This window comes from Meleagris gallopavo, chromosome 28, assembly GCF_905368555.1.
Source record: "Meleagris gallopavo chromosome 28, MGAL_WU_HG_1.1, whole genome shotgun sequence".
Lineage (NCBI taxonomy): Eukaryota > Metazoa > Chordata > Aves > Galliformes > Phasianidae > Meleagris > Meleagris gallopavo.
Window position 1 is genome coordinate 1,659,518 of NC_139431.1, and position 20,147 is coordinate 1,679,664.

The 20,147-nt window shown below is 52.1% G+C and overlaps 4 protein-coding genes across 8 annotated transcripts in view; 3 read left to right on the plus strand and 1 right to left on the minus strand.

Annotated features, from left to right (window-relative positions):
* LOC116217782 (uncharacterized) overlaps positions 1-9,424 on the plus strand; it is an 11,109-nt gene extending 1,685 nt beyond the window's left edge. For all 4 annotated transcript variants that reach the window (XR_014879942.1, XR_014879940.1, XR_014879941.1 and 1 more), the window contains 2 exons: positions 24-2,307; positions 8,216-9,424. Coding sequence is in view for 1 of the 4 variants with exons in the window: in XM_085210495.1 (XP_085066621.1) it covers positions 24-845 (822 nt within the window). In the remaining 3 variants the exon portion in view is untranslated. The remainder of the gene's footprint in view (positions 1-23; positions 2,308-8,215) is intronic.
* On the minus strand, positions 2,799-10,942 carry MTCH1 (mitochondrial carrier 1). 2 transcript variants are annotated; one of them, XM_019623155.3, is made up of 12 exons: positions 10,699-10,939; positions 9,795-9,879; positions 9,589-9,695; positions 9,086-9,163; positions 8,715-8,772; positions 8,322-8,373; positions 7,900-7,959; positions 6,111-6,204; positions 5,877-5,924; positions 5,615-5,682; positions 4,825-4,900; positions 2,799-4,410 (listed from the first exon to the last, which is right to left on the minus strand). In XM_019623155.3, exons 1-12 carry the CDS (start codon positions 10,867-10,869, stop codon positions 4,336-4,338), a joined length of 972 nt encoding a protein of 323 aa, XP_019478700.3. In that variant the 5' UTR covers positions 10,870-10,939; the 3' UTR covers positions 2,799-4,335. The 2 variants fall into 2 exon arrangements, with proteins under 2 accessions (XP_019478700.3, XP_085066620.1); XM_085210494.1 differs by having other exon boundaries at positions 4,265-4,410; positions 5,828-5,924; positions 10,699-10,942.
* A 67-nt stretch (positions 10,943-11,009) lies between these two features.
* On the plus strand, positions 11,010-13,271 carry SNRPE (small nuclear ribonucleoprotein polypeptide E). Its single transcript, XM_085210497.1, has 5 exons — positions 11,010-11,449; positions 11,567-11,593; positions 11,960-12,022; positions 12,221-12,299; positions 12,996-13,271. The coding sequence occupies exons 1-5, from the start codon at positions 11,396-11,398 to the stop codon at positions 13,049-13,051; spliced, it is 279 nt and encodes a 92-aa protein (XP_085066623.1). The 5' UTR covers positions 11,010-11,395; the 3' UTR covers positions 13,052-13,271.
* A 1,774-nt stretch (positions 13,272-15,045) lies between these two features.
* Positions 15,046-20,147, plus strand: part of SOX13 (SRY-box transcription factor 13) — a 32,947-nt gene continuing 27,845 nt past the window's right edge. Inside the window, exon 1 of the mRNA XM_085210492.1 lies at positions 15,046-15,231. The gene's annotated coding sequence lies outside the window, so the exon portion shown is untranslated. The remainder of the gene's footprint in view (positions 15,232-20,147) is intronic.

Consider the following 20,147-nt stretch of genomic DNA (forward strand, 5'->3'; position numbering starts at 1 on the left):
TTTTTCTGGACCCAACACGAAAGGAAGAAAAATGGGAAGAGAACAGCTCCAAGCCAGCAAGACAATGCATGGGGCACAGGAGATTAGCACAGCTCTCAGGATCCATCTCTCCTGCCCCATTTCGGAACCCCACGCCTCATCCATGCGGTACTCCTGAACAATTCCAGTCCGCAGTCCGGAGTCCCTCCGAGCTGCCAAAAGCATCGCAACAGGAAAGAAAGAAAGAGCGAGAGGGAGAGCGAGGCAGAGTCCTCACAATCGAGCAGCGAGAAGAGCAAGGAGAAATTAACATCCAATTAGCGCCGTGTTTAACGAGGGAGACAGAGGCGGCTGTTGTTTTATTGCCCTGTTCTTTTCAGGCACATCTGACAGGCAGCGGGGAAGGCACCCCAGCTCGAAGTGACGTCATCATATTTTATTTTTTTATATCTTTTCTATTATTTTTTTTTTTTTCCTTTTCCCCCCGTCTTTCCTCTTCCAAGTTGCAAGGCGAGGTCTCGGCAACATGGCCAGGGCGACGCGGGGCTTCGAGCCGACGGCTCCGGCCTCCATCCCCCCTCCCCAGCACCGGCCCTGCAAAACAAACACCAACCCCGGCCCGAAGTCTTTGTTCTTCCAAACAATTAAAAAAAAAAAAAAAAAAAAAGGAAAAAAATAAACATTCAGGTCAACCCGGAGGAGGTTCTGCGCTCAGCGTGTCCCTGCGTCCGTCTCGCTGCCGTTCCTCTCCCGAGCCGGCTCTCTCGGCTTGTAAAACTTTGCTGCATGTGACGCTGCTCCCAACCTCCTTTGGCAGAGTGACAAGAACCGCGCTGCCGGGATCGGAGAGCGCAGGCGGCTTTTAAGGAAGAAACTCAATTCGCCCAGATTACAGAATTAGGGATGTTTTAATCAAGGGACCGCGTGGGGCTGCCAGCGGGCGGCCGGGAGGGACGGCAGCGGGGTGAGCGGCCGTGAGGATGGCGATGCCGTGGCCCCATGTGGGGCCGTGCTATGGGGAGAGGAGCTGTGCTGCAAACCGGGGAGACTTAATGTCGTGGCCTCGGCTCTCTCCTCCCCCCGGGGCGGGGGGGCCATGCGAGCAGGGTGGGAGGAAGGCCCGACGGGGTCTCGTCGCAGGGAGGAAGCAAGGCCGCGGGGCCCCGCGTGCTGCTGGATGGGGGGGTTGGTTGGGAGAGCGGGCAGAATTTCCTCCAAATGGCTCTGTGCAAAGCAGGGGGTGTGAAATGCTGCTCGACACCTCCTCGGAGCTGCCCAGAGATTGCGGCTGTGCGTGGGGACACGCGGCTGCATGGCAGGCTGGGCTGCGGCTCAGTGCTTTGGCTGCACCCATCGCTGCCTCTCGTCCTCATCTCCAGCCAGGATTTCCCTCTGTTCTTTCCTTGCCTGCTCTGCCTCTCGCTCTGTGCCCCCAGCAGGTCCCGCTCAATGCTCTCCGTCACCTCCCACATCACTCCTGCCCACCCTCATGCCACCGTGAGAGGGAACGGCTCTGTGACCACCTTGCCCCAGCCCCAATTCCCCGCCCTGAACCCTTCCCAGCAGAGCTGGGCTGCACCAGTCGCCTCTCCAGGGGTTATTTTTATTATTGAGTAACTATTGGCCTCTATGGAGCTCCCTGCTGCAGGAGAGCCACACAAAGAGACTCAGAGGGCAGCAATGCTGCGGGGCATTGCCTCGCTGCCCATAAGCCTAACACTGCAGTGACAGCACTGGGAAAGGTGTGCTCAGGTGTTTGTCTTAGCTGAAGGGCTTTTAGCAGCAGAGCTCTGCAGGCAAAAAGGGCCCCAGGGGGGCTCAGGGCTGCCTTGACCTGAGTTTCCCTCTCCCAGCTTCAATCTCTGTCTCCTTTGTCCCCTCGGCAAAAAGGGAGCAGATGAGGCCAAAGTCCCGGTAATCTCCGCTTTCCACTGGGGAACGATAAACTGCAGGCACGGGGCGGTTGCAAACTCCACCCATTCCATTTCTGTGCTGGAGAGTCAATATTTAAACACAAGTTTGCTTCCTGGCTAGATAGGGGAACACCAGATCTGTGCAAGGATCCTCGGTGCCAGACCCAACCCTCCTTCCATCCCATTACAATTGTTCTCCAACTGCAGTTTCAGCCCTGAGCTCCTCTGTTGTAACAGCAGGGCCCCATCCTTGTCACCTATGCTGCAGGAGCTGGGCACCCACTAACAGGCAGCAATTAAAAGGGAGGGGCTGCCTGGGTGGTGTTTTCTCCTTGCCTGTTCCTGGTGCAGCTGCTGTCCCCGTAGAGGGACGCCTCAAATGAAGTAAGGGACGAGAAGAACCAGAAAGCTGGAGGTAAGGAAGTTAATGACCGTATGAGTGACAGCCCCTGCTCTGAGGTCAGGCTGGGGTTGTGAATTACCTCCTGTGTGCTACCTAAAGGCCTTTGAAACCTGGTTTTCATTTAAATTGATTGAAAGCTGCATTTAAGAGTTGTTTCTAGCAAAGCTTGTGAGTCACAGTGAATTGAAGAGGGGTGGTTAAAAGAAATAGTACTTCTCTATGCAGTAATGGCAGCCAGGGTGTGTGCAAGGTGAAGGTGCTACAGGAGGCTTTATAGGTATGTGAGCAGCAGAAGGTGGCCTTTATTTCGAGGATAGAGACCAAGTTCCTGGGCAAACACTGCCTGATGTGGGCTGTGCAGCACCTGACGTTCAGATACACGGGAAATCAGCTCCTGTATTAAAAGAAATGCCTTAAATGGAAACCCTTCCTGAGCAAAGGAGCCCGTTGTACAAAATAGATTAACACTGCCTTAGGAAAGAAAAAGAAACAAGCAAGGAGAGTTGTTTTATAGCTGTATTTTGGAGCATAGTTAAATCCTCTTTAAAATAATTTCTGGTTAGGGGACAGGGCCATGCATTGAGTGTTGTTATTGTAACACAAACCGTATGGGAGGGGGGGAGGACAGACAGGACTGACTTCACAACACCAAAGGGAGCTTTTGGGGACAGAAGCTTCCACGTGTGCTGCTGCTGCCCCTGCCTGCAGCCTGCTCAGGGCCCCAGAACCTCTTCCCAAGGAGTGCAGTAACACACTGAACTCTGTGCAAAAGACTGCTTCGTGGGGAACTGAAGTGGGGGAAATCTGCCTGGCTGTGGTAGCAGCACAGACTGGTTGGGAAGAGGGGGGAGAACAACAGTAATTCTGTGCCTGGGAACTGAGGATAAATCCTGCGCTGCTGTCACAGGTGAGCCCTGCTATGCAAGGGCCTGCCGTGTCACTGCATGGGTGAGAAGCCTGTGGCTCTGCTCCCAAGCCTTTGGCTGGCTGAGATTTATTCCTTTCCTTCAGACAGTGATGGGCCTGGTGCCTCTGTTGCAAGACAAACCCTTCTGCTTGTAGCAGTTAGCAGATCAACACCTCCCCACAGCCCAGCACCATAACGGGACTCTGTGTTTGTCCATCAGCAAAGTGGTGATGCCACCCCGGGTGGGAGATGCTCATGTGATGCAGCATGATCCAGCATGGAAAACACTGTACCTGAGCAGGGGCTGATCCAACCAGGGACCAAACCCTTCCCTTAGAAACATGCACGCTGCCTGCAGTACGCCCAGCTTCACTGGGCTGTGAGGTGCATCCTAAATGCACTCCTCCCATTGCACTGCCTTCCCACAGCAGACACCGTGTGCCACACACATCCTTAAGTGCCTTCTCCATCTTCTGATGCTGTCCTGGAGTCAAGTCAAACATTTCTCTTAAGGACCTGCGTTGTACTTCATTGTAGTGGGACTGTTTCTCTTTTTACTGTATTGAAATTATTATTTCCCTTTCGTGCCCAAGGGAGCTGGGCTGCTCCCAAGTGCTTAGGTACCCTGAAGTATGCGTCTCAGTCTTGACTCTGTCCAGTACAAGCTACCTGCCACACACATCAGCCCTCTCCACGAGAGACAAGACAGGAGCTGGTTGTGCTGCTGTTGCTTTCTCAGCAGGGCAGCCCTGGATCTCTTGCCGCTTCTCAGCTTAGGCAGAACGAAGCAGTCTTTTGTCCCTGCATCCTGAGGCTGGTTTCTTTAGCATCCGGGCATTTTCTGGTTTCACAGGCTTTTCCAGTATCGTCAGATTCACAGCCCAGACCAGAGAAACATCCTTCTGCTCTCTCTCCTATGCGTCTTGATCAAGATAGCCATGAGGAAGGGGCTTTGACTCAGCTGGAGCCTGAAGCCAGATCACTGCAGGCCAACTGGTGGTTGGCCTTGCTGGAAAGGAGGTGCCTTGTTCTGGCACCACAGACTTTGGATCAAAAAGAACAAATATACATATGGAAACAAGCTTAGGGTTCTTCAAGGAGTCCAAGTTTGTACTTCTCCCTGCAAGCTGGGGTCAGTCGATAGGGAAGCAGGCTGCTTGCATGGGTGCTCTGCGGAAGAGCAGGCTGGAGCCACGGAACAGCTGCCCCTGAGGAGGAAAACAATGGGGTTAGGGCATCCATGCTGAAGTGCCGCTTTGCTGCTAGGTTAGCAGGGAAGGAATGAGATGTGTCTGCTGCAGGGCTGCCAGCCCTAAGCACCCCAGGTTGCTACAGAAGAGAAAGTGGGGCTTCAACCCTGGGGTCAGGCACTTCTAGCAAGGATGCCTGACGGACAGAGCTGTGGGGCTTTGCTCTTATGCAGTGCCTGAGGTTGGAGGCTGCAAGCTAAGGTAACAGGAACACACCAGTACTGCCATGCCTGGTACCGGAGCTGTAACTGGAAGGATGGAAACAGTTACAGAGCACATCAAGAATGCAGCACAGGTACCTGAGGACGGTGCCAGAGCCCTCAGGAAGGAGTGAAAGGAACCCAAAGCACTGTGTGTGCCTTGCTCCCTCACCTGGCTACTGAGATACCTCCAGCAATGGATCCAGGATGTGAATGCAGGAGCATAAGGAGGGAGGCCGGCACGCAACCTGCATGGCAATGAAAAATAGCTGAGATGATCTGTACAGCTGTCACAATATCCAGAGATAACACAAGTGTAAGTGAGGACACAGACACGGTGTCTGCACTGGGCTGAAGGCCAAATGACCAGCTTGTTACACTGCAGTGGATCATGTAATTTCATTACCCCAGGAGCGTACAAACAAGGAGTGTTACCTGAATACCTTAAGAGTGCAGGACTATATGCTGTAACTGCACCTTCAAGGAGCAGATATCAAGAGAGCATTACAGCAGTTGGTGAGATCCAAACCCATTCCCATAAGCACGCACACAGAAAGACACAAGAAGCAGCAGAACTGGGAAAGCAGGCTAGGTGAAGGAGTTACTGCTGCTTGGTCCTGTTTCTACCTGCACCTGTCTCCCTGTGCTGCATTAACAGTTTTGCATTTCTTCATGCCTGTTCCCTGGTGCCAGCACGTTCCCTTTGATCCCTTCTGCCTCTGGTCTAGTTCAGATCAGGCTGCACCACCACAACTCTCCCAATTATTCCTCTCCATCTGAGCTTTCATTCTGCTTGCCTGTGCCCTCTGATCTAACACTGTAAGTAACCTGGGGTGGGAAACCAAGTGACTATGCAAAGTGCCATGTAGTTTATGGTTCTGCATGAAAGCTTTACGATTGTAAAGGTTTCAGACAACAAGAGACTGGAGGGAAAGCATCAGATCTCAGTGTGACAGACATACCCACAGTTGTTCACTGCCATGAGATCTCCCACGAGAAGAAATGGATACGTCAGCATGCTCATTGCAATCTGAAAGCACAGAAGTCTGGTAGCATCTCTGACGTTCATGACAAAAGCAGTAGCTCTAGCTTTTGCATGTTAGTTAAGTTATCCTCATTTTTGGATGTAGAGACTTTAAACGCACCCGCTTTGCCCCCAGACCACGAGCTCTCACCCCACAGACAGCAGGAGGCAGAGGAATGATGTGGCAGTTGTCTACATACCCCCATCACAAATTTCGTGTAGCTCCGGATCACTGATGCCTGGCTGAACTGAAAAGAGAAGCCAAAGGATTATGGAGGAGGTGGATAATACCAGGCTGTCCCTGTCGCTACGTGACATCTCTCTGAGCTTGAGATTAGTCTATTTCAGTGTTAGTCTCCCTTCCCCATTGATGCCTTGCAGCTCGAGGTGCTTGGTACAGATTCCCAAACCCTTTGCTGGGCAGTTCCACTCACATTATCGTCCACTGCGTAGGTGTTGATGAAGTGAGCCAAGAGATTGCAGCACCAGAGGAAGATGACATCCCCCAGGATGTGAGGGACTAAACCTCTGCAATGGTAAAAACACAGGTGTGAGGTGCAGAAGGGTCCAAGCCCTCCCTTTCCTCTGCCAACATGGAGAAATCCCACTCCCCAGAATGCATCTTTATTTTGGGACGAACTGAAAGGAGAAGGGCAGAATTTAGGGAAGAGCTCTTGTGGACCTCAGGGGATCGGTTTTGTTTCCTGCTCTGATTGCTGCAGCAGTAGAAAAGCAGTTGGGAAAACATACTCTGGACCAGCCTGCTCCACTTACTATTTTATTGTCAAGAGCATTTCAGAGCCCAGAGAACTGGTCCTGGTCTGCTTGCAGCAGGAGACTGCTGCAGGTACCAGGGGAAGCAAAGTAAGTCCATCCTCTGAAATATCTTCCTCTCTAGCTGGACATGCCCTCAGAGTGAGCATGTGCCACTGTTACGGCTACGTAGAGCTTGTCAGGCAATGAGAAATAAATGGTCCTCAATGATTTTAAGGGCATTCAGATGGCATTAGGAGTGCTGAGAGCAAAACAGCAACAGTTTGGTCCTGCAGATGTAGTTTGTGTTCCCCTTGTGGCAGTGTGATTTCCTAGCGGAGTCGCAGGGCATACATAACTTCAAAGCCCTCTTGAAACATTTCACATTGTGTTAAAACCTTCCCTGTGAACCACTGAGTTTAATTAGGCTACCAACAGTGTTTTATTGGAAAAGGGGAACACAGCCAGCTTCTTCCACAGGCTGTTTTTCAGGGAGCTGGAGGAGAGGGGACTGAGGCTGAAGCTCAGGGAGCATCGTGGAGGAAGTGGTATTCAGTGGTGATGTGGAGCTGCAGATCCTGCAGAACAGCTGTAGGATGCAACAGTTAGATGTGGTGACACTTGATTAAGGGGGGTCTCTGTAGACCTCCAGCTCTTTCTCCTTGGGGAAAAATAGTGAGGCACCCTGTTCACCTCTCGCTGATGTGTTCGTGTTTCATCTGAAAGCTCAGATTTTGTGATTCCAGAGCCAAACACATCAGGCCTGAAAGCCCCTCCTGAAATTTCAGAGCTGCCTTTACCATTATTGAAGTAATAAAGCAAGTTACCTCCCCACCAGGAGCAGAGGCAGCAGGAAGCTCTCTTACAGATGTGAGAAAAAGTCAAGAAATATTAATTAAGAACTGAAGCAAGACAGTGTCTGCTGGACCTCTGCTTTAGTGATGCTGTCAATTCACCACGGGGTCTGAGCTCCTTTGGGCAAGCTGCTCTGGGCAGCAGTGCTCCTGCACTGTGCAGTGTCCTGCTCCTATCAGATGGGCAAACCTGCTGCCAGCACGAACCACCTGTTCATCACAAGCACCCATGGTGCTTTTCAGAGGAATGTGCTTCTTATCCAGGCCCTGGCTCTTATTTCAACAAGGAGCCTCATTGTTGCACTTGAACTTGGTGCTTGTTGCACAAACAAATGCTTTAAATGCTTCTTTGCTGAAACACAAAGAAACACGAGCAGTGTGGGAGGGGTAAAAGCTAAGTAAAAATACTGAGTTTTCCCTGGGCTCTAAAAGTATGATTGAAGATAAGATCAGGGGAAAACTTAATGGTCAAACTGGAGCTCTGTCAAAGGCACAGATTCAATCTCTGCTCACAGGAGTGATGTGAGAGTCCTGCAGTCAGACAAGGTTACTGGTAGGAGGGAGCTCAGGGGGTCATCAGCACCTATGGGAGAAGATATTCAAAGAACTCACGTACACAAAGAATCCCAGGATCCCTTCCTCCTTGAATATCCTGCCAATAGCTCTGAATACACCGCTGCCAAGAAAGGAGAAGAGCTGTAAGCATGAGGAGGTTGTCTCTCAGACAGCTTCCCTCTCTATTAGCATTTAAAACAAAAAGGCAGGAAACTCACTGAGTAATTAGCAAGGTGCATTGCAGCCACCAAAACACCCACTGGCACAAAGCTGAACTGAAAGGGGTTCCAAGGACAGAGTCCAGCCTTCCCACATCCCTTCACTCCGCTGTCATCCATCCTCTAAACACAGCTCAGATTCATTTTTCTGTCTCCCAGACCTCCTGGATTACCATAACCCCCACAGTGTGGGAGCACCAGGCAAGCCTGACTTCAGGACTTGTGTTTTTCTGTACCCAAACTCTCCAGAACTGCAGCCATTCACCTGTATTTGACTTCCCGGCCGACGAACTGGACCATGCAGCGCATAGAGATCACTAAGAAGAAAGAAAGAAATGAGTTTGAGTTGCGATGGATGCGAAGGAAAATGTAACCCAATCTTTTTGCCATCCCTTTTCTTCATTCTCTCAATGGCCCTCATCAATGCAAGGCACTTTATGTACTGGTTCTCTCCCTCAGTATGTAGTTATGGGTCGGATCCTCGTGGCCGATCTGAGTATCAGCCATCACAATACTTGGGACCCACATCTGTTTTGTGGTTTCATACGAAGCCGCTTCTGTTTATGTGATGCGCTTCTCTATCAGAGTTTTGGGGGCTGTCCTCAGTCAGGGCAGGGTTCCTTGGTCTGGGGAGGACAGGCAGAGGGACAGGACTCACCGTGCAGTGGATGTGACACAACCCGGGACACGCACTGCATCATCATCTCGTGAGATGTCTGGGGAGAAAATGGAACAGTGGCATGAAAAGCTCCTCCTGTGCAGATTGGGTCCCTTCCCTCAGTGTAGCTAAACCCTCTTCACATCCCAGACCTGCTTTTAAATCTGTTTTTTTTTTGTGGTAAGCCTCTATTTCTATGAAATATTTCACATCTGTATACAGTGGCTACTAAATACTGCAGCCTTTTTACCTGGAATTTCTCCACAAGTAATTCCACCCACAAGCCACAGTTTAAGCTGCCTCTGCTTTCAAGGCACATCCCCAGTGTGATCTCCCTCATCACTCACTGACACTGCATATCCACTTCTCACCTCTTTCACCACTTTCCTGAGGGAAGTCTTCACATCATCCTTGTTAGACACGTGTTCCATGTCCTCCAGTGGAAAGGCCTGAGGAGGAAGAGAAGAAACACATGGTCAAAACAGATGGAGATGCTGACCTGCAAGCCCTTGACTGCTGAGGAGGAAAACCACGAGCTTCTGTGCTCTAAAATGCATGGGGAAAAAAAAATCCAGGGAAAAGGAAAGACAGGGGAAGGATGGGTGGAAAGTAAAAACGGTTGAAAACTGTCACGAAACTGCTTACCAAAGACAAAAGGGAAATGACTGTTCAAGTTAAACTAAGATTCCCAATAAAATAAGTTTTGGGGATGTGGGTACTTTTTTCCTTTTGTCCTGGAGGACTACGTGGAGCCATGAGGAGACAACACACGCAGTCGTGGCTGGTTGCAAGCATGTGCAGCCTCTGAGGCTCTGCTGCAGTAGCACTGGCTGCCCCGACAAGCTGATTTATGGAGAGAGAAGCCGACCTTTACCTTCTTCACGCTCCCCCTGGTGATGGTTGATAAAGTGCTTGAGATGAGGCGAGGAGTAAGGCCACGGAAGAGGCCTCTCTTCCCATCCACTTTCACAATGTGTCTGGCTGGGTAAGAAAACACCAGGCTGCTGTCAATTGGGAAGCAGCTGAGCACTCTGCCGTGCCAGAGCACAGTCTGCATGGGTTGGCCACACGAAGACTCACCGTAGGTGAAGAAGCCAGGCAGGTACAGTACTTTCCTTCCCAGTACATTTCTTCCAACAGTTGGAGGTAGTGGTTCGTGCCCAACCTGCAGAACAAACCCTGTGAGCAGATCCCCAGTGCAGTTCTGGCAGTCCTGAACCTGACAGACCGCGTGGCCTCAATCCCATCTGCCTGAGCTGCTGAATGGCTGTGTCCCCCTCCCTCACCCCATGACAGATGGGGGTCTCGTGGGTTCCTGGGGTTCAAGAGGCCCTCATCCCCCTCATTTTATAAGGCTCCCTATTACAGAGGGGATCTCAGGATGAAAAGGGATGACGACCCACAGTGTCATATAAAGATTTTCAATCCTTTGTTATATAGCAATCCCCACTGTGTGAGTATCTTCATCTGTCCCGTTCTACGGGGTCCTCACTCCTGTCACATACAGGGCCCTGTGCTGTATGTATGATTTCCTATTCCCTGTTTCAGGGCCATCCCTGATGCAGAAATATCCTCGTTCCCCCAGGGCTCCCCAGCTTATAGGCACCTCCATCCTCTCGTGACAGCTGGGATCTCCGTGACACAGAGATCACGGTGACAGATTGCCACCCCATCTCACACCCTGTGCCCCCCCCCATTGGCGCTGCCCCCACAGGGGGTCCTCCCTCCTCCCCCGTTATAGGGAGCTCCCATTGCTACATACGGGGCTCCCCTTTGCACAGGGGTCCTCACACCTCATCCCACAGCCCTCTGTAAGGAGGAAAGGGATCCCCATCGTTACACAGGCCGTCACTCCATAGAGATGCCCCACTCCCCAGGAAGTCCTCATCCCCCCGCACACCGCTGCCAACACCCAGGGTTTCCTCCCTGCCCCCAAACGGGGGTCTCAGCCGCCACACACCCCCACACACCCACAGCCCCGGACCTGGACGAGCAGCTTGACGTAGAGCAGCGGATGGCTGGCGGCGGCGAGCCCGGCGCCCAGCGCCACGAACAGCCCCTCGGTGCCCTCGGCCCGGCCCGGCCCGGCCACGGCTCCAGACCCGCCGCCAGGGGGCGCCCGCGCCACCGAGGGCAGCGGCGCTTCGCCCGCCATGGCCCCGCCGCCGCCGCCACTGCGCCTGCGCCGGGCCTTGCGTTCTGCGTCACCGCGCTGCCGGGAGCGGTGGGCGGGACCACAATGCGAGGCGGGGGAGGGGGGGGTGGGACGGCTGGCAGAGCGCGGGGCGTAGCGGGGCTGTGACGGTGCCTGGCGTGCCGTTGAGACGGGATTTGTGTATGCCCTTGTTCCTGTGAATATTTTATGCTTCCGTTTCATGTTTGTGTTCTATTTAATATATTGTATTCGCGTAGTCGTAGTCTGATTCCTCCGCTCGCCCCAACAGCTCTCGGCCGCGCTTTTAAATTAATCCGGTGCGGGACGGCAGTAGCGCGATCTATCCGTGCGCGGCGGGAGCAGTAGAGACGCGGTCCTCCCGCTTTCCTAGAGCGGCCGCGTAGGGCGAGTCTTCCAGCATCCCCTGCGCGCTCCCGCCCTGCTCAGCGGCTTCCGGTGCGCGCTGCGACTTCCGGCGGAGCGTGTGGCGGCGGGAGCGTGTGGCGGCGGCGGGCCGGGAGCAGCCATGGCGTACCGCGGGCAGGGCCAGAAGGTGCAGAAGGTGATGGTGCAGCCCATCGTATCCTTCTGCGGAGGGGCGGGGAGGGGTCTGCGGGGCGGGGAGCGGAGGGTAGGAGCGGCCCTGCGGGTCCCGGGCCGAATCGCTGAATCGTTCCGTCCTTAACGCTGCGCTCAGAACCTCATCTTCCGCTACCTGCAGAACGTGAGTACCGCGGGGCGGGGGGCGTTTCGGTTTGTAGCTTCTTTCGGAGCCCTCGGCGTTGCATGAAGGACTGGTGCTGTTCGGGTGCGTGAGAAGAGCCGCTCTCCTTTTGCATTAACATCTCTGTAACAGAAGCTGCCCCTGCAGTCGTTTGTGACTGTTTCAAAATGCACGTTCTATGTGTAGCACAGAGCCGGTAGGTCAACGCCTACAAGGGTCTGCGTTTGGGAGTTGCTCCTTGGAGTGTTTCAGAGCTGTTGGTTGCAAGGATTTCTTGTTGCTAGCAAGGCTTTCTTAATGCACAGTAAAGAACAGCATTGCTTGAAGTGTTTGTTTTCCAGTTTGTTCATCCCCATCGTTTTGCAGAGGTCCAGGATCCAGGTGTGGCTTTATGAGCAGGTGAACATGCGGATAGAAGGCTGCATCATTGTGAGTACCAACATCTCCCCATGTTACTGTTGGTTTTCCCACGGATTCCCCCCTTGCTTGCTACCAAGAAAAAGTGCAAGGGAAAGAACTATTCATATTACTCTAATGATTAGTCTTAATGTCCAGCCCATGTTAGGAAAACTAATGATAGTTTGTACTGCTGTTGCTGAACTGAGTGCTTTTGCTGCTGATTTTTAGGGCTTTGATGAATATATGAACTTGGTGCTGGATGATGCGGAGGAGATTCACTCCAAAACAAAATCAAGGAAGCAATTGGGTATGTCAGCGTGTCTGTGTAGCCTGAATGGTGTGTGCTGTGAAAGCTGGTTGGGTGAGCCTTGCTGGTGGCAGCACTTGAAGGTAAAAACACGTGCCAAGTGTTGGTTTGCAAGTACAGTGGGCAGGTGCTGGCTCAATCTTTGATCCTGCTGTTTATCAAAGGTGGTGATTTTTGCTGAATATAAAGGAGAATCTCTCTGGGCCTGAGACCAGTTGTTATCTTCCAAATGTTGTCTTTGTGCAACTGAGGTGTCTGGAGGAATCTGGTCAAAACTCTTTTTGGCTGCTTCTAAACTTGGTAGCCCTGAGCAATTCCCACACCTGCTGGGTCAACTCTGGGCCAAAGCAGGAGCCCCTTGAGTAGTGGTATTTACTATTTACCACTGCAAGCGAAGATAAAAACTGTCTGTGATGAGGGATGCGTTGATTTAGATCAGGATTTTAGCAGGGACAGCATGCTGCTGGAGCAGAGGTGGTGACTGAGAGTTGAGAGTGGATTGTGAGTGTGGGCCCTGCCCTGCCATGCTTTCCTTGTGGGGCTGCCAGCAGGAAAGGGGCTCAGTGCAACCCTCCCCCTCTATAGTGGGGGCATCTTCTTGCGAGGATCTTCTGTCATGAGGTATTTTTTGAAAACATGAAGTTATTCTTGGATTCTGGGATCTCTCTAATCCCCCGTTTCCTTTCTGTGTTGCAGGTCGGATCATGTTAAAAGGGGACAATATCACTCTTTTACAAAGTGTTTCTAACTAGAAGTCGCTGTTCTTAGAGCAGTGATTGCAGTTCAGAGTGGTTTGAGTGAATGAAGAAAGTTCTGGTGGGAGCCTGGCCTGCTGGTAGATAGAAAGTTACGTGTAACTGGCATTGCATGCTGAGCTAAAAGTCTCCTCCTTTTGTGGGAGTAATTTTTTTTGTAGTTTGAAACAATACAGGATGTATTTCCCAAATAAACATTTTTCACATTGACTGTAAATGTAAATCTGCTTGTTTTTATTCTTGTCTTTCTGTGATTGGAGAAGGCAGGGAAGTATTCATCAAATGATTTGCCATAGATCTGATAAGTTGCTGATAACTCTGTGCTTTTTGGGAACTTACCTGTGCAGTATGAGACAGGATGGGCTCTGGTGTCACTGGCAGACTTGAGCTTGCATGATTCTAATTAAGTTTGTTAGAGGTTTTACACGCAGTGGTCACAGCAACTGGTTCCTTGGGTGCATTCTGGTAAGATAAATGAGATTTAATTTCTTGGTTGTGTTAATTAGGGATCAGTCACAAAAGCATCTTAGTGGGTTGGTGATGGATTTGAGGCTGTGGTGTGGTGATCCAGCATCACAAATTTATTAATACGTGTACATTGGTAAAAGATGGTTGGAGAGAGCAGCTGGTTGGAATTAAATCTGTAATTTCTTCTTTGGACAGTGTGTCTAGATTAAATCCTTGTGCTGTTAAGTAAGCTGGGATGTCAGACGTGGCAGGGTTTTATCATTTGATTTACTTTTGTCGTCCTTTTAAGGATCTGTCCTATTTAAGTTTCCATAAGAGAGCTGAGTTTCTTAGTCCATCAGCCAGAGATCAGTTCCCTGGCTTGCTTGGGATGAGCGGTCCCCTCTTGTTTTTTTTTTGGTTAAAAAAACCAACACCCCAGAAATAGGAAATTATTGGCTGTAATTGTAACTCAGAGGCTTTGAGTGAGGGATATTTATGATGCAGTGCCTGTAAAATTCACTTGCCTGCATCTCTTTGTTGTTATGGAAGGGTCTTGACATTTTTACCTAAAATTAATTACATGAGTTAATCATTTTTCTTGCCAAGTTTATGGCAAGGAATGGAGTTGGGAAGGGCTTATTTACCAGGGGATCTGCTGCCTCGTGACACTTGGGTCCAGTTTAGGGCCACTGAAGCAGCATTGACTCAGAGCCTGCCAGGGTCTGTCCTTCCTTCTTGTGTGTAGCTGCTTTGTGAGATTTGGGCATTAGGAGAAACAGCTCATTCTTATCAGTAGTGCTGCTGCCAACTCCAAATTGTGCACTTCGAGTCACTGTAATGCTTCCTAGAGCTCCTCTGCTCTCTGATATTATCAAATTAGTGCGAATGAACGTCAATATAGGAGTAGGCTACTGATGGGAGGAAGGAAGTCCAAGCTAATCAGCTCTGAAGCATCTCATGATAAGGCACCAAAATAGGCAGTAATTGTGTGCGTGGGGGAGTTGGAGAAGAAAATGAGAAGCTCCCAGGCAGGAAGCCACACAAACTGCAGAGAGCCTGCAGGAGAGTCCGAGTGTGCGTGAATGGCCAGGAGGAAATGCAGCCCCATTGTTTGTGCAGGGCCTGGCAATGGAGTGCTGCAGCCTGAGAACAGAGCTTCTAGGCATTACCAGCACACAGATGGGGCTCAAAAACAATTCTGCTTTAGCCGAACTGCCTTCCCAAGAAGCACTTGTTTGTCCTCATAAAAACCACAGGGCTGACTCATCTAAATGCTTGCCGAATTTTTTTATTTTTTTTATTTTTAACCCCGAATCCTTCCAGCCTCCTGAGCGTTTCCAAGCTGGAGGCAGCCAGAAGGTAATGTTTCATCGGGCTGAGTGTGCAGTGCCAGATGGAGAGTGACCCGAGCTGGCTGCACAAGAGTACATTAGACAGAAGAGGGTGCTGCGGGCTCGGCCAGCTCCCTGCCCCTCCAGCTGAGTGTCATAAGCCTCCGCAGGAACACAGAGTTCCCCAGCGTTCAAGCAGCTTCATTGGCTCCCAAACAACCTGGAAGAAAGCAAACCAGGCTGTCTGGCGTGGAGCTGTGCTCGTCAGGGCAGCAGCCAGGCAGGGTTGCTCTCTCCTTCCCTGGCTGATCCCTGCTGAGGTGTCCTGCTCCAGGAGGGAATGAGGAGCACGAGGCTCTGGTTTTGACTGAGCAAGAGGCAGAGAGGAGGAGCAAGGTAGAGTGAATGCTTACAATTGAGCTCTGTGTTTAGAAAGCTCCGGTTGCTTGGCGTTCTGCTGTGTTGAAGCCTGTTGTGTTTGCTTTTGTAAGTGCTTTTCTGTAATGTGCAAATTCCTTTCCCTCCAGTGCTGGAGTGAGGAGGAGGAGCAGGGTGGGTCTGGGGGTGGGTAAAGGCTCCTTATGAAGGACCTTCCGTGAGGAGACATTATTAGGAGTGCCATGGCATGCTGGATTATTGTGGTGTGATGTTGTGTTGTGGCAAAAAAAATACCACACAGTAGTGTTCACACATCTCCAAGAAAGAAAATGCCCATGGTGGAGATTACCAGAGAAAGTTTTCTCACCACTTACAGCACTCGGATATCTGTCAGAAACAAAACTTGAGCTGATGGTAGGTTCAGATACCTCCTCCTCTTCCCTTTCATAGGAATAGAGCTGCTTCTTAAAAAATGAGTAATAGAGACCTGTGTCTGTGCTAACGTGGCACGAGTTGAGTAAGACGGAGATCTCTTGGTACAGCGTTTCATTTTGAGACTATTGCTTTGATTGTGGCAGGCAGATGACGGCCCTCTCAGGTCCAGGTGGGGCTGTGCAATGTTTGCTTTGACTTTTTTTCCTTTTCTTTTAGCTGTTATCACCTTTAACGGCACTGGAAGGTACTTTGAGTAAATGTTTGCCTGCTGTCTCCGCTGCTGGCTTCAGGGTTCTGGGAAAAAGACTGCATTTCTTCCCTGCTGCACTTGGGAATTGCTTGCCCTGGCCCAGCCCAGTCTTTCCATGGGACTGTGCTTGTGAAACAGCCCGAAGCAGGGAGGCAGAGTGGTCCTGGATTTCTTGAAGTGGGGTTTCTCAGTGGGTTCTCTGGTAGGATGTGGGATGATTGTGCTGGAACCTGGATCTCAGAGCCAGCCAACAGCCTGGTCTCAGTGGAGTCACCAGAAGAGGTTCTGTGTGCTTTTCCATGCTCTTGAAAGTCACTGCTGCACTTCTGCTCACTTCCCTCAGGCTTTGTGGAGGTGCAGAGCTCAGTCCCCAGGCAGGACACAGGCCTGGCTTGGCAGGAGGACCGCAGGTGGGACTGGGGATGGGATTTGTATCTGTGTGGGCTTTACAAGGAGGGAATCACCTTCCTTCCATCCCACGGTGTCCTTCTCCCTTCTACCACATTGTGCTTAGTGCACATAATCTGAGAGCATATTTCAAGTACTGGTATGTTTTAAGGATTGTGTGCCTAAAAATAATAGTATCAAACTGACAACAGTGGAAGGTCAAAGACTCAAATGGCTTAGAAGCTGTACCCTTAGGGCAGCGTCTGAATAGGGAAAACTTGTGCTGAGGACAGAGACAGGAGCTCAGGAAGAGCGGCCTGAAATGGTGCTGTCACGTTTCCCTGAAGCCCCTGCTTGCTGTTCTGGTTCCAGTCCTGCACAGAGGTGGAATAATTTGGGACCTCTATCTCCGTTCTTCTCTATGGGTAATAAAAAATGGTCTTTCCTTAGTCTGAAGACAAGATTGGTATCCGTCAAAAGCAGATCAGATGCCTGGGGAGAGGAGTTTGCTGTGCAGCCATTTCACCCTTCTCCCCCTGAAGTCCTTGTTGAAGGGTTCTCACCGTACACAATGCCAAGAACTGGCTGCAGCAGGTTTTGTTCGCAGCAGTACCCTCCGTTGGCAGCCCACACACAAGGTGCCCAGCATGGCTGCCCACCCCCCCCATCGTGCCTTTTCACATTCATACCCACCAGGGGCATCATTACTATTGTTTGTAACATCTCTTGGAAAAATGAGTCATGGGCATTTTGCCTGCCCTCAGCAGGGACACTCTGCCACATTAGCAGCAGCAACGCCCGCCCCCTGCTCTGCTGCCTCGCATACCAGCGGGCCCCTGCGTGCAAGGAGCTGGACTTGTGTTGCTGAGCTTGCTTGACACTGCTGCTTTTCTGCCAGCCTAACCTGGGCCCCGGGGAGGGTTTTACTCCCTGCTTCGCATGCACAGAAGGAGTTCAGCACAAGGTGCTGCTTTGCCCTTTTCCTGCAGGTTGTCTTCTCTCCTGTGCCTTGAGCTAGGATATTTAAGCCCAGGTTTTCTGCACTCATCTTTGGGCCACGCTCCTCACCCAGCGTGTTGTCATGGTGCATAATGTTAGGTTTGGTCTCCTGCAGCTTGTCTGCAGCAGGGATGGGGATGTTTCTTTACAGCTCTGCTTGCTGTGGAATCTCGCTGGAGGACTTGGGACACGATAAAACAAAGCCACGTGGTTGCTGGAGGTTTGGGCAGTTTGTATTGCTCACACATGAGTGTTCATTACTCACCATAAGACCCAGGATGCCTGGGTCCTATTCCAGATTTTGCTTATTTCACCAGAAAAGTCATGTGAGATCAGGTTTGCCCAAGGGCTTGCTTTGTTGCAAGGGCAAGAGCTCCAACAGTAAACTGACCTCATCTCCCCGTCCAGCCCTGATGCTGGCTGCTGCTTTTCAGATTTTGCCCTTATCTGCTATTCTTCAGTCTCTCATCTTCAAAATAGGAGCAATATCTAATAGCCCCCTGGGGGTGGTGATTGATGGAGCGATGCAACGTCCTCGGCTGAGCGGAGCAGCACTGCACACCAACCCGCTGTCTCTGCAGCTCTCCTGCTGCCTGCCAATCTGCTTCCCAAATAAATCTGTGTTTTCCGGGGACGCTCTCCTGTGCTCTCAGTTGGATGGAGCTCAGAGCAGAGTTAAGGAGGTGGTTCAAGCGGTGGCTTTTGTGAGCTGAGCTGGTAGCAGGGCCAGCACCAGCTGGTGGGGCATCGTGCACAGCTTCCAGAGCTGGGCTGCCTTTTGTGCATTAGGAAGTTACAAAACAAAGGGGCAGTGAGAGCACCTGAGCTCCCCGCAGAGCACTGGAGGTGCTGGCTGCTCCCAGGGCCCCCACTTTGCCCCACGCAGGTGTCAGGGCACCGATGGGCAGCGCTGGCGTGCGGGTATCAGCATCCGCTCCTTCAAAGGCTTTGTTCTCACTCGGAGCACAGCAGACCTTGTTGCACCCCTGCCTCCTCCCCAAAGTACAGTGTTTTGGAGCCCATCCCTTTATCGTAAATCAACAACAGAGCTAATATTTCATATTGAGGAAGTGAGATAATATCAGAGCCCAAGGTGGGCTCTGAAATGGGTGCGTGAGACGTGCGCTAGTTTGGGGGGAGAGGGAAAGGGGGGCTGCGGTAGGAACTCTTTATCTGAGAGGAAATTGTTTTATTTGAGGGGCTGAGAGCGCATGCGTGTGTGTCTGTATTTGTGTAAGTGAGCCTTGCTGGGAGCTTGAGCAAGCTCCTGGTGCAGGATGGGATCACTGCCCAGATCTGTGTGGCACCAGGGCTGGGGATGGTCACTGCCACTGCCACCCCCTCCCAGCTCTCAGCAGCCTGGGGCTGAGCTGCCTGCGCTGTGCTCAAGCTTTGCTGCTCCCCTGCAATGTGATTGTCCCTCTCTGAGGTGGTGGCAGGGGCTGAGGGTCAGCTGGCACCCAGACAGCACCAAGGTGCACGTGGGCAGTGGGGAAAGATGCTCGGTGGCAGCTGGGCTGAGCACAGATCTCACGCGTCCTTTCAGCCCTCTGGCGCAAGGGCTGCCATCCAGAAGGTGGGGGGTAGCAGAGGGGGGGGCAGGCTGAGCAAAACAGCTCTTCCAGCTCCTTTGGCTTATCTGGGAGGGTGCACAGACCCTGAGAAAGGGGGCTCTGCTCTGTGCCTGGTGGCAGAGTATGGCAGAGCTGTTCCAAACTGATTGAGTTTCTGCAGGGTGATGTCCCTGGCCCTCTCCCCAGGCCCACCCTCAGCTCTGTGGGGGAGTCACTCCCTTCCCCAGCTCCTGGAGCAGCCCTTTCCTCTAAGGGCATCCTGGAGAATGTCTTTCTTGCTCTGCCCATCTCCAGCTGTGCTGGGGCAGTAGCAGGCCTGCAGGGCTCAGCCACGGACTGGGGACAACTCCCCGCTCCATCCCCTCCCTAATTTTGCATAGCACTCAGATTTATTTTTACATAGGAAGGTGCTATGCAAATAGGTCCCCAGCCTGGGGTGCTGCACAGGCAGCAGAGCAGGGACCCAGGGCTGAGTTGTCCTTTCCCCAGGTACCGAAGGGGATGCTGTGCTTTGCAGCAGACGGGCAGATGCCCTTTGTGCCACGTGCTTGGGCAGCGATGGCTTTCAGTGGATGCTGTGAGCTTAAACACTGAGATGCTACAAAGTGATCCTGCATCTCCTGTGGGTTCAGAGGGATCAGCAGCAGCTATTTCAAACAGGGCAGTGGAACACAGCAGGGCCACAGCTGGGACACCCCTGGACACCCCTGGTTCCCTCGGCAGCAGCACGGGAGCTCGGTGATGCAGAGTGGGGCTCAGCTTCTCTTGTTTGCATTGGTTTTTGCTCCCTGCTTGGATGGGTGGTCCCGCTACCCCTGCCCACGCTGCACCCTGGCCTGTGTGGGCACACGCGTGCTTCAACACATCGTGCCTTTTTAGGAAGGGTGGCAAAGAGAGGGGTGGGAAGGGAACATGCCTGCCTCATTATTTAGTGTCCCACACACGGAGCCTGCCTGGCCCTCGGGAAACCTCCATCCACGGCGCGGCTGGGATCTGCAGCGAAAGCAAACAATGGGATCCCCAGAGACAACAATGCCCCATTGTCCTTTGAAGCCCTAACAATGAAACAATGGATCCCAGACCGCCTCGCTGGTTCCCAGGCACGCCCCCCGCGCTCCACCCGCTGCCCGGTGCTGCCTGGCCTCGGGGGTTTGCTGTCCCCGAGGAGCCCACGGCCCCGTTCCCATCCTGCACCCACCTCTCCCATCTGTCCCCTGTTTGTGGGGTGAGCCCCGGGGTCCTGCAGCCTCCCGGGTTGTTCCTGAGAGCAGAAGGAAGCGGCTTGCAGC

Coding starts and splice junctions, on each gene's coding strand:
- MTCH1 (XM_019623155.3), bottom strand. CDS start 10,869: ATGGCGGGCGAAGCGCCGCTGCCCTCGGTGGCGCGGGCGCCCCCTGGC. Junction 7,960..8,321: donor GGCCGGGAAGTCAAATACAG/GTGAATGGCTGC, acceptor CTTTCTTGGCAG/CGGTGTATTCAGAGCTATTG. Junction 6,205..7,899: donor GGGATCCTGGGATTCTTTGT/GTACGTGAGTTC, acceptor TTACCATTGCAG/AGGTTTAGTCCCTCACATCC.
- SNRPE (XM_085210497.1), top strand. CDS start 11,396: ATGGCGTACCGCGGGCAGGGCCAGAAGGTGCAGAAGGTGATGGTGCAG. Junction 11,594..11,959: donor TCTTCCGCTACCTGCAGAAC/GTGAGTACCGCG, acceptor ATCGTTTTGCAG/AGGTCCAGGATCCAGGTGTG. Junction 12,023..12,220: donor GGATAGAAGGCTGCATCATT/GTGAGTACCAAC, acceptor GCTGATTTTTAG/GGCTTTGATGAATATATGAA.